Here is a 12342-nt window from a genome sequence, read left to right on the forward strand (position 1 = left end):
CCCCCCCCCCCCCTTCTCATCTTCCTTACCTTCGTTGCATTAAATATTCAAGCCACCTTTGCCCTCTGCACTGGACCAGCCGAACCTCAAAACAGCCTCTCAAGAGAAACTACCAACCCTAGTCACAGGCCAATAAGCTACATTGTAGCCTGTCATCAATTAGCAAAGTTATCACAGTGGGTCAGAAACAAACAAACGGAAGTTGCTATTAGAATTGCCCTGCAGGTGTCCTGTGAACTCCTGAAACAAATTCCATCTTTTATGAAGTAAAGTGCAGGCCACCAACAATGTTTCAGTTTCTAAGCATCAAAGGACTATCACAACAGCCAGCCTTAGGGTATGTAAGAAGCCTTTGTTACTTTTGGCAGTTCAGGGTTCATAGTGATGTAAAGAGTCCTAAAGACACAGGGCAAGACACCTGCTGCTTTTGCTGAGAACTTGGGTTCAGATCTCAGATAACTTAAAATGATCCGTACTCCATTTCCAAAGGTCCAGTGCCCTCTTCCCTGTACATACAATCAGGAAATATTCACCTAAAATAAAAATAAATAAAATAAAAATAAATCTTAAAAAAAATTAAGCCAGGAGGTGGTGGCTCATCCCTTTAATCCCAGCTCAGGAGCCAGAGGCAGTTTGGATCTCTGAGTTCCAGGCCAGCCTTGGTCTACAGAGAGAGTTCAAGGAGAGCCAAGGCTACAAAGAGAAATGCTACCTTGAAAAAAAAATTTTTTTTAGATATTGGTTGACTGTCTCTTATGATTCTGTTGGTGTGAGTCAACATCCCTTAGTATGACTTAATAAATTAACTAGCAACAAAGGACATTCATTTACAGTCAGAAAGACTGCTGTTGACTCCTTTCTTCCTCTTTCTTCTTCTCCTTCTCCTTCTTCTTCCTCTTCTTCCCCTCCTCCTCCTTCTTCTAATTTTATGTGAATGAGTGGTTTTGTATGTATATCTATGCACCACTTGCATGCACAGTACCCACAAAAGCCAGATGGTGTCAAGACCATAAAACTCCCAGCAAACCATGGGGTTACCGGGGGAGCTCATATATCATATATTCGGTGTGCATTATTGGAATTATTAAATGTATTTTTTATTTAAAATACCTCAAACTTGAGATGAGTTTAACTAGAGACGGAGTTATAGTTTGTTTGTTTCAGGTTAGGTTTTTTTTTTTTTTTTTTTTTTTTTTGGTTTATGAAGACAGGGTTTCTCCGTCCTGTCTGTACTGGAACTTACTCTGTAGACCAGGCTGGCCTCAAACTCAGATCCACCTGCAGCTGTCTCCCAAGTGCTAGGATTAAAGGACAGCACCACCACCACACAGCTAAGTTAGTTTTGAGCCACCATATGGATGTTGGGAATTGAACTCAGGTCCTCTTGGAAGAGCAGCAGTCAATGCTTTTTTTTTTTTTTTTTGAGTTTCACATCATGCACCTGCACTCAGTCCCACTCATCTCCCTGTCCCCTCATAACCACCCTCTTCCCTTGCAACTTCTCCACAAGAAAAGCATACCATACATACACAACACACACACATACACAACATAGAAAGCATCTTGTGGACACTGTAGTGTGTCACAACGTGTCCACAATATACCCTTTTGTCCACACGTCTTGCAAATGTTCATCACATTTAGTCATTGGTCTGGCTTGAGACTTCTGCTATATTATCAATACCGGATCCTCACAAGACTCCTCTCAGTTATCCTGTTGTTGCCCTGGATCATGGAAATCCTGTAGCTTTGCATCTGCAAGACCAGCCCTTTCACAGGCTCCAGCAGTTCATAGATGAGTTTCATTTTGGGGTGGGCCAACTCAAAAGCGCTAGATCTGGGTGGTAGCTGAGACAGATGGCTAGCCCACAGGCTCTCTCATAGCTGCACCACCAGAGCTCTCCAGCACTGCTCCTGCTAGCTCACCCAATATAGCAGCTAGCTGTGAGGGGCTGGGTCAGCTCCCTCTCTCATTCCCTCTGGGCTGGCTGTGTTCCTCAGACAAGGTGCAAGACCACCCACAAGTGCTGCCTGCTCTCCAGACTCCCTCAGGTGTTAAGGGGTGGGGGAGGGCATCTCCACTGCACCCATGCCCCATCATGGCAGTGGGGCCAGCTTATCTGTGTCACAACCACCACCACCACAAGAGCCAGTTCTGTGCTGCCCCTGCAAGGTGAAAAGCCTGCTCTCCTGATTGCTATAGCCAGTGAGAGATGTGGCCAGCTTCCCAGAGTACTGCAGTCAGTGAGGGGTGAGGCCTGCTCTGCACAGCCCTTGGACATCTATGAGGGCCCACGCGGCAGCCCAGACCAGGGAGGTCTGCATGGTCTATAGTAGTATGAGCCAAGAAATCGACAGGCCCCTGCTACTACATGACCACAGACCCAGACATGACTCTCAGAGACAGCATGGCATCCAGTGCTCTTAACCACTAGAGCGTTGTCTCTAACTCTCACCTTACTTCTCTACACGTCCAACACGAGGATAGTTGGGGTACCTAACTTAAAGATGCACTCTATCACCTGCCTAAAACTCGGGGGGAATTAGTATCTCGATTTAATATAGCCCCAAGAGTTCAGAGATGTAAGCTGTACAGGACTGAGCATAATTTCTTTGTTTTATCCGTTTTTAAGGCAAAAGTCTCACTATACAGCTCAGGCTGCCCTCAAACTCAATGTCTTACTATTTCTGCTTCTCAAGGTCTGGGATGGATTATAGGAGTGTAAGGAACCGTCAGACCTATGGGAGATGAATTTCAGACTGGCCCATAATACAAGCAGCACCATGCCTGCTGTCACATGGGTTGCCTGGCAGCCAGCCACTACAAATCACCCAATGTCACTATCACCATGTCTTTTTCTTTTTTTCTTTTTTTTTTTTTTTGGTTTTTCGAGACAGGGTTTCTCTGTGTAGCCCTGGCTGTCCTGGAGCTCACTCTGTAGACCAGGCTAGCCTCGAACTCTCAAACTCAGAAATCCGCCTGCTTCTGCCTCCCAAGTGCTGGGATTAAAGACGTGCGCCACCACCGCCCGGCTGTCCTTTTCTTTCTAAAGGTTTCTAAAGGACTGAGTCTATGTGCGTGTGTGTGTGTGTGTGTGTGTGTGTGTGAGAGAGAGAGAGAGAGAGAGAGAGAGAGAGAGAGAGAGAGAGAATTTTTCTCTGTGTACCCTGACTCTGACTGTCCTGAAACTTGCTCTAAAGACCAGGTAGGCCTCAAAGTCAACTCAAACATTCTCCTGCCTCCGCCTCCTGAGTGCAGGAATTAAAGGTCTGGATCACCACAGCCAGTGGGATTCAGATTTTCTAAAGGATCTTTAGAATTCGAATTAAGACAGATGACCCTAAAACCATCCTGAGAGAGCAGAATGGCAACGTGAGGATCCAGACAAAAAGCCACAACAACTACTAACATTGTTTTTGAATATTCTTTATAATGTTTATGTGTGTGTGTGTGTGTGTGTACATGAACACATGTGTAGGTGACCAGAGAGGCCAGGGGAGGGCATCAGATCCAGAAATGTAAGTACATAGATACTAGGAACTGAACTCCAGTTCTCTACAGGAGTGTTCCTAGTCACTAAACCATCTCTCAACAGAAACCCCTAATATTTTTTCTTAAAAAAAAAGAAAGAAAGAAAGATAGAAAGAAAACAATATGTATTCATCTAAAGTGCAAGTCATGAAACATAAGCCCAGAGGCCAATTTCCACAATGTTTTTAATTGTATATCAGTGATGGAAAAGCAATTGTTTCCATCATTAAAATACAGACTATATTTTTAAAAAAATATACAACCTTTAAAAAAAAAAAAAGACTTCAAGGTGGAGACAATTGCTTTCACGTTCAAAGCTCACAATACAGCCCCACACACAGCCAGGCGTTTTGTGCTCTCCGCATCTTCCACCTCCAGTTCCAGGGGACGCTTTTGACCGGAAGTCTGGGAATAAAGCAAAAGAAGTGTTCAGGAGAAAAGCACAGCTTCTATCAAACCTCCTCACAGTTCAATAAACTGGGGGCATTTTATGGAAATTACTAGTTGTCATGACAACTGAATCCTCCTAATACACCGCTGGAATCAAGATGCTTACCTACTCTCCCTGGTGATTTCTAACCAGTAATGGATGTGCAGTCGCTTTTTAAAAAAAAAAAAAAAAAGCCTTACAGTGACACAAAAGCAAGTTCAAACTGGATCTTTCTCCTGTCTAGCAACATTCTGGGGGAGGCATGACAGTATGGGCAGCCAGAGTTCCCAGCTCCCACAGAGTCAGGGTTACCAGGGAGTGCACACACTTTATTGTGCTACACCGGTTGGAATCATTAAATGCACTTTTTATTTAAAATGCCTCCAACTTGAGCTGAGTTCCTCAGGATATGGTCCCATTGTAGGCTGAAGTATACCCGAATGTGGACAGCAGGCAGCACCAACAGCTTTCCTTGGTTACTGTCTCCTGACACTGTCTACTTATGGCTACTTATAGTTTTCCTATTCATAAAGTCAAGAAAGAACAGAGGAAAAGGAACAAGATCACCGACTAAAACAGGACAGGAATAACAGACTAGTTTATACTGACAAAGAACTTGAAACTAATAAAACTGCAATCAAGAAACTGCCAAAATCAAACCACGGTAAAATAAAACTTTTACTCACTAACAACAAAAAGTTTAAAACAGAAATGAGCATAGACTACTTTCCCAAGTTATACATTTTCCAAAAAATTAAATATGTGCCTCTAACAGGATCTTCCATCTTGCCATGCAAAAGACCTTGAGATGGGCAAACCTATCTAATGTTCCAATTCATTCAACACATCCTGCATTATTAAATCTTCCAGGGTTTCAGGAACATATAAAAACAAAACAGAAACACTGGCTCAGGCTGGAGGGCTTGCCTAAGCGGCATAAGGCCCCAGGTTCATTCCTGGGTATGGCCAGCAAGTAGAGATGATCTACTACCCTACATTATGCAAACAAGCTGGCCATGACTCCCAATCCTCCTGCCTCTGTTGGAGTCAATGTCCTATCTCAGCCTTCTAAGAGCTGACGTTATATGTATGTGTCATTCAACCTTTTTTTAAATGTTGAGCACCTGCCTCTCCACGTTCAGTCATCAGACTTGCTCATCAGCAACTTATTTCTAGAATACAGTGAAGTCATCAGAATACCTGGGCAGGAGCCAGGGGTATGGTCACTGAGTTCTTTTCCTGCACCAGTAGATCCTGAAATTTTTTCTTCATGTACTCATCCTGTGAAGAAATCAAAAGGTACAGATAGGCTCCATATGAGGAAAAGCAAGTTCCCAGAGTGACTGGTAAATGCCCGAGGCTACCTTCCTGACAGCAAACCTCACGCCTTTGCTGAAGTTTCCTAATGAAGGGACATGGTTGCTCGTCTCCCCCTCCTCAGAACAGTCAGCGCTCATCAGACTCAAGGGTCATGAGCTCTCAATTAACCAGAGAACCAGACCCCAGCTATGGTTCAGAACCAGCAGCATGCTGCGGGGAACACTAGTCAGGAGGCCAGAACACAAGGTTGACACTGTGTCACCCCGAGTCCTCACAGAACCAAACCCCTCCCTCCCTGACACAAACAGAGTCAATGATGCAGGTCGTCCGAACAGCTGATCCAGCAAGTGAAAAGCAAGATGACAGAAGAGCCATAGCCTACAAAACCTCAGGCACACATCTTATGGATGAGACGGAAATAAACAGGACCAAAACACTGTTAGATAGTCTCGGCTATAGGAGGGAGAGGTGGAGCAGGGGAGGCATAAACAAGGAGAAATCTTCTCAAACGCACCTAACGAGCTCCCACTTCCTTCAAGTTAAAATCCCACAGGGTTTAAGCACCAGCACACAGAATCTCTGAGAGGCAGCCTGGCACTGTTCCATGTTTTGAGAAACATAAAACATCTAAGTGGAAGCTAGGAAGAGATGCTCAGAGACAGAGTAGGAACGGCTCTTGCAGAAGACCTGAATCTGGTTCACAGCACCATGTACATCAAGCACCAAGCACCTGTAATACCAGTTACAGGGGATCTAAGCCCTCTTCTGGACTGCTCAGGCACTGCACTTATACATACACATACCCACACTATGTAGCTTACTATGTAAACCAGGCAGTACTTGAATCACAGATTTGCCTGTCTCTGCCTCTTCCTGAGTGCTGGGATTAAAGAAAGCACAAATATGACCAGAAAAAAATAAATTAAAAAAAAAAACTGCACACACCTTTAATTTCAGCACCCAGGAAGCACACAGAGGTGAAATTTTGTGTGTCTGAAGCCACTGACACAAGCTAGGATCATCTTAGAAAGGAACAGCCTCCATCAGATTAGCTAGTAGACATATACATTGGGGGCACTTCCCTGATTAATGACTGAGGCAGGAGGATGAAAACACCCACCATGGGAGGTACCATTCCTAGGCTGTTAGTCCTAGGTTATATAAGGAAGTAAGCCATAGTAAGCATGCCAGGAAGTACCATTCTTCTACAGTTTCTGCTTCAGGATCTTGCCTTGCGGTCCCTCTTACCCTGACTTCCCTCAGTGAGAGGTTGTGATTTGGAAGTATAAAATTAATAAACTCTCTCATCTTTAAGGGTTTTACTCCATGTTTACCACAGCTACAGAGAAACCAAACTAGACTACAATCTCAACGCCCTGTGTGTTTTCTCTCCATATTTTTCTACCTCTCCCATGGCATCCAGGAAGAAAGACTTCCAACACGAGTGATATTATGGGAGCCAGTGCCTACTTCCTTGTCTTACTGGTGACTATGAGTGACTCACAGAGCACCTGTCTGGATAGGACCAAGCTCATTCATGTGTACTGTTCTGCTCTGTATATCATGGTGCCTAACAAATATGTACTCATTAACTGTGCTCTGAAGGGAAGAAATGTGTGATTAAAACCAACATGGAATACCTCTATGAATTAGGTAAGCGCTGCAAGTCCTGTGTGCTCAGTGCTTGGCCTCTAACAATGTGGTACTGGAGAACGTGGAGGCTTGAGAGCAGAGGACACTGGGAAGAAGTTGCATTACCGGGAGATGCCCTAGAAGGAAATCGTGGACCTCTTCCTCTTCCTTCTTTAAAAATTTTTGTGTGTGTGTGCTCGGCTCGGCACTCCCATACACAAAATTAAAAAATAAAACAAATCTTCCCAGGTCTTCCCAGCATGCTGTAGCATATAGGGATTAGAGGTCAACCTTGGGTGTTGGTGCTTGTCTTCCATCTTGTTTTTAAAAAAAAGTCTCCTGTTGCTCACCACCAGTCAAGCTAACTGGCTATGAGCTGCATGGGAGTCTACACCCCTAATCTCTCAGCTCCTCACATTTATAGGACAAATACTTTATCCACTGAGACAATTCCCCAGAGCCTCTTCCTCTGTTTTCTCATATCAATCAAGGACTGGCCTCCCCCATAAATGTAAACAAAATAAACCTTTTCTCACTCTAGGTTGATTTATCTAGGTGTGTCACAGCTAACAAAAAGCTAGTAAGTGCAAACATCCTTCTTCTGGACACTGTCTGGTGGGGCCATTCATGGCCTGTGGTTATCTGCATCATGTTCACAAGCAACAGGTCAACAGGAACATGAGGAAAAAAAAAAGCATCTCAACGTGAGAGCAAGTAGCAAAATTTCTGTCAACCCATGAGGACTGTATATCCAAAAATATTAAGTTACGACACCCCTCAAAAGCAAGCAGGAAGGATTCTCCCATTTTATCAAAAGCGAAGGAGAACTGGGCTTCAGCTTTAACTACTTGTGAATAACGGATTTTTTTTTTTTTTGAAACAAGATGTTCAAGGAAAATGGGCTACACTGACTCATACATCGAAGGCAAATACAAACCCCGTTGCTAGGCCTAACTGGCCAGCCCATGCTGTTTCCCAAAGCTAACACAGAAAGAAAGCCAACGCAGTGTGTCTGCCTCCTCCGTTTGGATCCCAGAAGCTGCCCTATTAAGGCCTGTGAAAAGAGCCAAAGGGTGGGCCTCTCTTTTCATCAAAGTTAAATCCCCACAAGCAGAGACACCTTTTGTTTCCAGACTCCTAGTCTCCAAGGCCCTTGCTGCTTTCAGATCTGTGTGGTCTAGTAAACATTAAATCGTCTGACAGATTTCTTCTGGGAGGAGAATCATGTTTCCAGGGTAACAACCAAAACACATATATCTGTCCCCTCCCTCCTCCTCCCTCCCTCCCTCCTCCTTTTTAAAAATATTTTATTGCATTTTTCATTTATCTTATGTGCGTGTGTGGAATCAGAGGACAACTCTCGGGAGTCGGTTCTTTCCTCCACTGTGTGGATTCTGGGGATCAAACTCGGGTTGTCAGATTTTGTGACGGACCTGGTGAGACATCTTCTCAGGTCCAGCTACCCTCCTTCTTTTAGGAATTTTCTGTTCTCCACCTGAGTTAATCTGACCAAAACTTAGGTGTGGAAGGTTGCAAGACATAAAGGAGACAATCTTCCAGAGTCCCATAAGGACAGCAGAGATTTTTCAAAGTGTTCCCAGAACAGAGAACCACAGATGGGGGAGCTTCAGCTACCTAGTGACATCACCCAGCCCCAAAGGAAACAAAGGCCATAAGGAAGTTCACAGAAAAGTGTGTCCAAGATGAAGAATAGTATCAGACGTCTACCAGAGAATCTGCTGGATGCTCTCATTGATTAATTCCAAGCCAACAAATAATCTCCCAAAGTTACAGACAGACGATCTTACACTGGCAGCAGGGCTTTGAGTGAGCTTGGCACAAAAAAAATCTCAAAGCAACAGGGACATGTGAACACAGACATCATGCAAACTAAAAGGGTACAGGTGACAGCCTGCACTAAGGACATGCTTGCTCGCTGGGAAAAAGAATGTGAGCCTTTAACAGAGCCACCTGGCTCATGAAGTGGCTGGGTTCCCTCAGGGAGACTGCCTTCCTGGACCTGCCCCAGCTTTCTTAATTAAAGGTGAAAAATGGATGGACCACAGCACAGTCTGCTCCACCAGGTGGACAGAGAAGGGGTAGAAAAGGGAGACAGCTGTGAGTTGTGGAAGACAAAGCTCTCAAAGGAATTTCAGCCACACTGCAATCTCAGGGCAAATGGAACCAGAAACCTAACATGAAGTGGGCCAAGAGTTGCTTGGAAAGAGCTGACACCCAAAATGTGCACGCGAACGAACACACACACATTCATTCATCCCCTCTCCTCCTATCCCCTCATCTCTCCCTTCCCCTCCCTTCCCCTCCTCCACATGCATGTGTGTACTGATTTAAATCAACTGTACACACCCATACCTACCACCTGATTGAAAACACTTACATAATGAACCCAACAGCAAAGAAGACTGTGTTCAACCCTCAGGCAGTGCGGGGCTCCCCTGAATTTTTAGACAAAGAGGAACTGCCTCGTACCCACCTGAAGCCATGTATGATTTAAGGCTTCCTCCGTGGTAAGCCTAGCCTTTGGATCCACAACCAACAGTTTCTTGACAAGGTCCAGAGCTAAGGCAGCAGGAGAATTGGGGAAATCATAATAGAAAGAATAAATACATTCCACCTGCATTATTAAACTACACCAGAACTACAGACCACCAGCCAGAGGAGAGAGCAGCTTGGAACCAGCTGATTTGGTGGACAGAGAGCCCTCCAAGACCCTCCCTCTCTGAATATAGAAGATTGGGACTTTAAGAATGAGGATGTACCCCATCTCTCCCTGCTCAGACATCACAACCTTTTCCGTTCCTTTTCTTGCTCAAGTTCAGCCAAATTTAAACTGAACTTCTACCCAGTTCTGAGATACTCACAATGGACCAGAAACTCTGAATCCCATTGCTTGATGGTGAGAGACCAGAGAGGGGCTACCTATAAGCAAGTCAAAATAAAGCCCTACCTCACAAGCAACAGCCAAAGGCTGGTTGTATGCTGCAATGCTGCAGCAATATTCTTCCTTAAATCCCTGATATTTAATACAATCACCTAGGTTATGTTATTAGACACTTGGTTTTTAACACACACCTTTTCTCCTGGGAGTTGCAAGGCTGCACTTTTAAATTACCGATGACATGGAGTTCTTACACTCTATTTACTCAAAGAATGTTTGTTATCAGAAGCTGTTTTTCACACTTGAATGGGGAGCAGGCCCTTGACTATGTTATACTAAACCTCGCACGAAACCTTCAATGTCAGGCTTATTTGACTATTTGTTTACAAATACAAGAAAATAAAGACTCCAAAAACATTAAGTAACTTGGGCAAGTGCACACAGCTGACAAGTAGCAGACCTAGGACTTACGCTCAGGCTCTGAAGCCCAGGCTCTTAACCATGTCCTCTTCCTGTCAAATGGTGCAAAGCAACAGAATGATCAGATGGGAGAAAAACAGCAGTCTGAGGAGAGACTCCCGCCAACAGGACACCCACACGTCAGTAAACCACGCGTCTGTGACCCTTCCGTATCCATACCCTTCTCTGAGACATCTGTCCAGACTTCAGGAATAAAGTTGTACTTTCCACTGGTGATCTGATCCTTCAGTGACACTTGGGTCTTATGCTCAGAGAAAGGTGGATACCCACTTAGGCTTAATATTGGTAGAGAGAGAAAGGAAAAAAGTCAAGCGGCATTCTCAACGGCATCAGATACACAGGCTTCTTCTCGGCACTGAGAAAAATCAGCTTTTCTTAAGTCAATGATCAAAAAAAATAACCTGAGCCAAACAGACGCTTTCTACCCGGATACGGGTACAATTTTGTCCGACCTCATCCAACCAGACCGTGAAACCATGAAAATGTCTCCTACCAGATGAAAAGAATAACTCCTAAGCTCCAGCAGTCCACAGCACGGCTGTAACCAGCAGTCCCATTGGAGACAAGGACCTCAGGAGCCAGATAAGTGGGTGTACCACATAAAGTTCTCATCAGGGAGGTCTCCCCCAAGATCTTGGACTGCCCAAAATCAGTGATCTAAAATTATAAACAAAACAAATTAAATCCAAACATTTTCATATCCCATCATCCCAAGAGACATGGAAACTGGATTACATGTCATACAGACACCCACCGTTAACCCAAAATGCACAATTTCATGTCTTTGCAACATATTAAAAGAAAATCCCTGGGCCTAGGAGCCTGAGAACCAATTTACTTATGATCATTATAACCCCACAAAAATTGTATGACTCCTGCCACAAACACATTAGGACACTAATATTTATGCATCCAAGACTCTTAAATTTCACAACACTATGGAACATCTAGAGAGCCTGGTGGGGGGAAAGAAATGCACCTCAAGTTTTATCTTTTGGAGTCTTCTTGGTTTTTGTCTTGTGACTGATTGTAATGGGAAATTCTAAAAGTGAAGCCAGGCTCAGGAAGAAAGGCGGGGTCCATGACTCACCCAATGATCCATTCAGACCCTCCTCCCTCCCTCTGAACACAGAAGCAGCTTGTTCGCTCTGGACTTCAGTAACTGCCCATTAGGTGGGTGGAACAGTGGGCCATCTCAACAATAACTGGTAAGATTGGGAAGTGAGATTCTCAACCTTGACATTCCTATTTTTTAAATGTAAGAAATTAAAAGGTAGTTGGAACAGAAATACGCAGCAGTGGCCACGGAGAGTTAAGCATTGTTACCTTGATAAGACAATCCTCTTCCTGAGATGATAAAAGAACATTCTCCGGCTTTAAGTCCCGATGTATAATACCATTTTCGTGAAGGTACTGTACAAAAACAGGCAGGACTGTTGGTTTATATGCACACATGTAAGGACACAGTTACCAACACCTAACAGCCCGGGCAATATTAAGCTGTATGATGCACCAGCACACACCTCAAACTCAGAGCTTGACCATGCCTGAGCACTTAGAAATTTATGTTACAAAAAACCTTCAAAACACATAAAAATAAAAAGAGCAGCTTAGAATGGCAAACCTTGTTTTTCATAATGATAGAAAACAAAAATCCCCTCACAGAAAGACAAGTTGTTTCAATAAACATTTAAATAAATGATAACATATCATAGGAATTCAATCAAAACTATACATTTTGTTATTCAATCCTTAAGAATATTTTAAAGGTACTTGCCACCAAACCTGACAACCTCAAGCCCCAGAGAGCACATGATGGAAGGAGAAGAAACTTTTCCAGGTTGTCCTCTAACACACACACACACACACACACATACATACCTCTTACACACACAAACACACACACATTCTCTCACATACACACACCTACTCTCTTGCTCTCTCACACACACTCTCACACACACTCTCACACACTCACACATACATACTTTCACACATACTCTCACACACACTCACACACTCTGTAACACACATACACACTCTCACACA

At 44.0% G+C, this 12342-nt stretch overlaps 1 protein-coding gene across 2 annotated transcripts in view; it reads right to left on the reverse strand.

The window, feature by feature from the left end:
* Positions 1-3698: 3698 nt before the first annotated feature.
* The window catches only part of Chek2 (checkpoint kinase 2), a 29128-nt gene continuing 20484 nt past the window's right edge, over positions 3699-12342 (reverse strand). For both annotated transcript variants that reach the window (XM_028777408.1, XM_028777409.1), the window contains 6 exons: positions 11620-11706; positions 10787-10950; positions 10453-10568; positions 9409-9494; positions 5163-5243; positions 3699-3937 (listed from right to left, as the gene is read on the reverse strand). In XM_028777408.1, the coding sequence (XP_028633241.1) occupies positions 3851-3937; positions 5163-5243; positions 9409-9494; positions 10453-10568; positions 10787-10950; positions 11620-11706 (621 nt within the window). In that variant the 3' untranslated portion in view covers positions 3699-3850. The remainder of the gene's footprint in view (positions 3938-5162; positions 5244-9408; positions 9495-10452; positions 10569-10786; positions 10951-11619; positions 11707-12342) is intronic.

This window comes from Grammomys surdaster, unplaced genomic scaffold (assembly GCF_004785775.1).
Source record: "Grammomys surdaster isolate TR1022 unplaced genomic scaffold, NIH_TR_1.0 309, whole genome shotgun sequence".
Lineage (NCBI taxonomy): Eukaryota > Metazoa > Chordata > Mammalia > Rodentia > Muridae > Grammomys > Grammomys surdaster.